At 59.2% G+C, this 2,060-nt stretch overlaps 1 protein-coding gene across 1 annotated transcript in view; it reads left to right on the plus strand.

Moving 5' to 3' along the window:
* The window catches only part of ADIRF (adipogenesis regulatory factor), a 2,476-nt gene extending 712 nt beyond the window's left edge, over nt 1-1,764 (plus strand). Inside the window, exons 2-3 of the mRNA XM_008060111.1 lie at nt 1,257-1,319; nt 1,537-1,764. Of these exons, the coding sequence (XP_008058302.1) occupies nt 1,257-1,319; nt 1,537-1,643 (170 nt within the window). The 3' untranslated portion in view covers nt 1,644-1,764. The remainder of the gene's footprint in view (nt 1-1,256; nt 1,320-1,536) is intronic.
* The last annotated feature ends 296 nt before the right edge of the window (nt 1,765-2,060 follow it).

Below are 2,060 nucleotides of genomic sequence, written 5' to 3' on the forward strand. Positions count from 1 at the left end.
ACAGCAGCCCTCCCTCCGCCGGCCCGGGTCTCCACATCCAGGCCCGCACCGGATGGGATGGGGAGGCTGCTGCAGACCGCGCCAGGCTTTTCTTCCACACGCTCCTCCCCCCCAAATAACAATTTTCTTACTTTTAGTCCTCACGGGCAGGGCCGGTCCCAGCCTTAGTTTCTCGCCTCCAGCGCTCTCCTCCTTATTTGGAGGTGAGGAGGCTGGGGGTAGGGGTAGAGGGGAGGGGCTGGTTCTTCCAGCACCTGACCCAGGCTTCCTTGGGACTTCAGCTCCCAATCAGTTCTGCCCAATTCTAGTCAAGAGACAATATCCAAACCTACCCCTTTCCTTCTGCTGTTCCAGGGAAAGCTCACAGTTCTCCCCTTGAGACTAAAATGTTACCAAGGAAACCTCTGTCTACAGGAGCTTTCTTCTGAGCCTCACTTTTCCCATCTGTAAGCTGGATGCAAAGGCTCCTTCTCTGAGCTTTCTGATGGTTATGTAAGACAAGGCCCCCAGGGCCTCTGTGCGCACTTGCCAGACCTGACTATCCCTCTCCCAAGGATGGGGTCTGGTAAGGCCAGCCCTTTCCTCTTCAGCGGCAAGGATGAGTCGGATCGCTGCAGGGCACAGCCCACTGCAGCCCCTGGAAACTCAGTTTGCCACAGGCAGAAACTGCGGTCCAGAGGGATGACCTGACCTTGGAAGTTTGGCCTCCTCTTTGCAACTTGTATCCTAAGGTCCATGGAGTCGTTGGCATTTCTTGTGGGCAGGCCACGGGAAGGAGGAGGTAGTGAGGGGCCTGGCAAAAGTGGAGGCCCCAGGGCCGAGTGCACTAAAAGTGGGAATTTGGCCGTCTGGGCTAGGCTTCTAGGGGAGAAGTTGTTATTGTTAAGGGAAGCAGGGTCTTCCTGGGCCATGCCCAGCAGCTGCCACAGCCCAGATGCCAGCTCCAGCCTGGCCCTGCCCCTCCTTCCTTCCTCTGTCCAACATTTATTCTCTCAGCAACCCTAGGGATGGGAAGGGAAGCGGGCCAGAGGGGAGGAGCCCAGAGTTATAAACAAGAACACTCCAGAGGCACAGAAAGGGCTCATGCCCCTCCCGGGCTGGGTGGCCCGGGGCAAGGGACTCATCTCAACGGCATCTGTCCCTTGAGACTGGTGGACAGACCATGATAGAGAATACATGGGCTGCGGCAATGGGGGGCCCCTGTGGTCACTGGTGCCTCAATGAGGGCTGAGGGCCACATCACCTCTCTGTTGCAGTGACAGCAGCCGGAACAGCAGCTCAGCAAGTGGTGGATCAGGCCACAGAGGCCGGGCAGAAAGGTCTGGTGGGGCTGGAGGGGAGGGTGGCGGGCAGCCCCAGAACACTCCCCACTGTACCCCAGCCCTGGCTGAGGCATACCCTCACCTCTGCAGACCCCTCTGCCCAGAATGCCCCATGTCAAGCTTCCTGGGGGAGAGAGACCCTGGCCAGGCTAACAGTCTGTGGCACTGGTTCCCTAGGGCCCTGTCCTGAACTGCCTCCCCTTTCCCTCCCCAGCCATGGACCAGCTGGCCAAGTCCACCCAGGAAACCATCGACAAGACCGCTAACAAAGCCACCGATACCTACGCGGGTTTCGGGAGAAAACTCGGCCTCCTGAAATGACAGGATATATGGGTGACCCCCGTACCCCCCAGGCCTTATCCAGCAGCGCCTGGCCCCAAACTCTGGGCAGCGGATATCTCCTTGTTCTGCCCTCTCATTAAAATTCACGTTGCTGTTAACATTCCTGTGTCCAATGCGTGTCTCCTCGAAAGCTGGGCCTGACGTTCCCGGGCCAAGAGCGGAGCTTCTGTATCTAGAGTCCGGGCCTCCCCAATTCGGAAACCCAAACCAACTGTTTCAGGAACCCATTTCCCATCCCTTTAATCGCTCCCTGGGCTCCAGGGCTCGGCTCCTCCTAGGCGAGGGAACGCGGCACCCGGATCCTCCCCTGGCTCGGCTCCGGGAACCTCGCCCGGCGAGCAGTCCCGGAGGCTGGGAGCAGAAGAGCGACCCAAGACCTCCACTCCCGAGGACCTC

Source organism: Carlito syrichta, unplaced genomic scaffold (assembly GCF_000164805.1).
Source record: "Carlito syrichta isolate Samal-C Ts95f unplaced genomic scaffold, Tarsius_syrichta-2.0.1 Scaffold304516, whole genome shotgun sequence".
NCBI classification, from domain to species: Eukaryota; Metazoa; Chordata; class Mammalia; order Primates; family Tarsiidae; genus Carlito; species Carlito syrichta.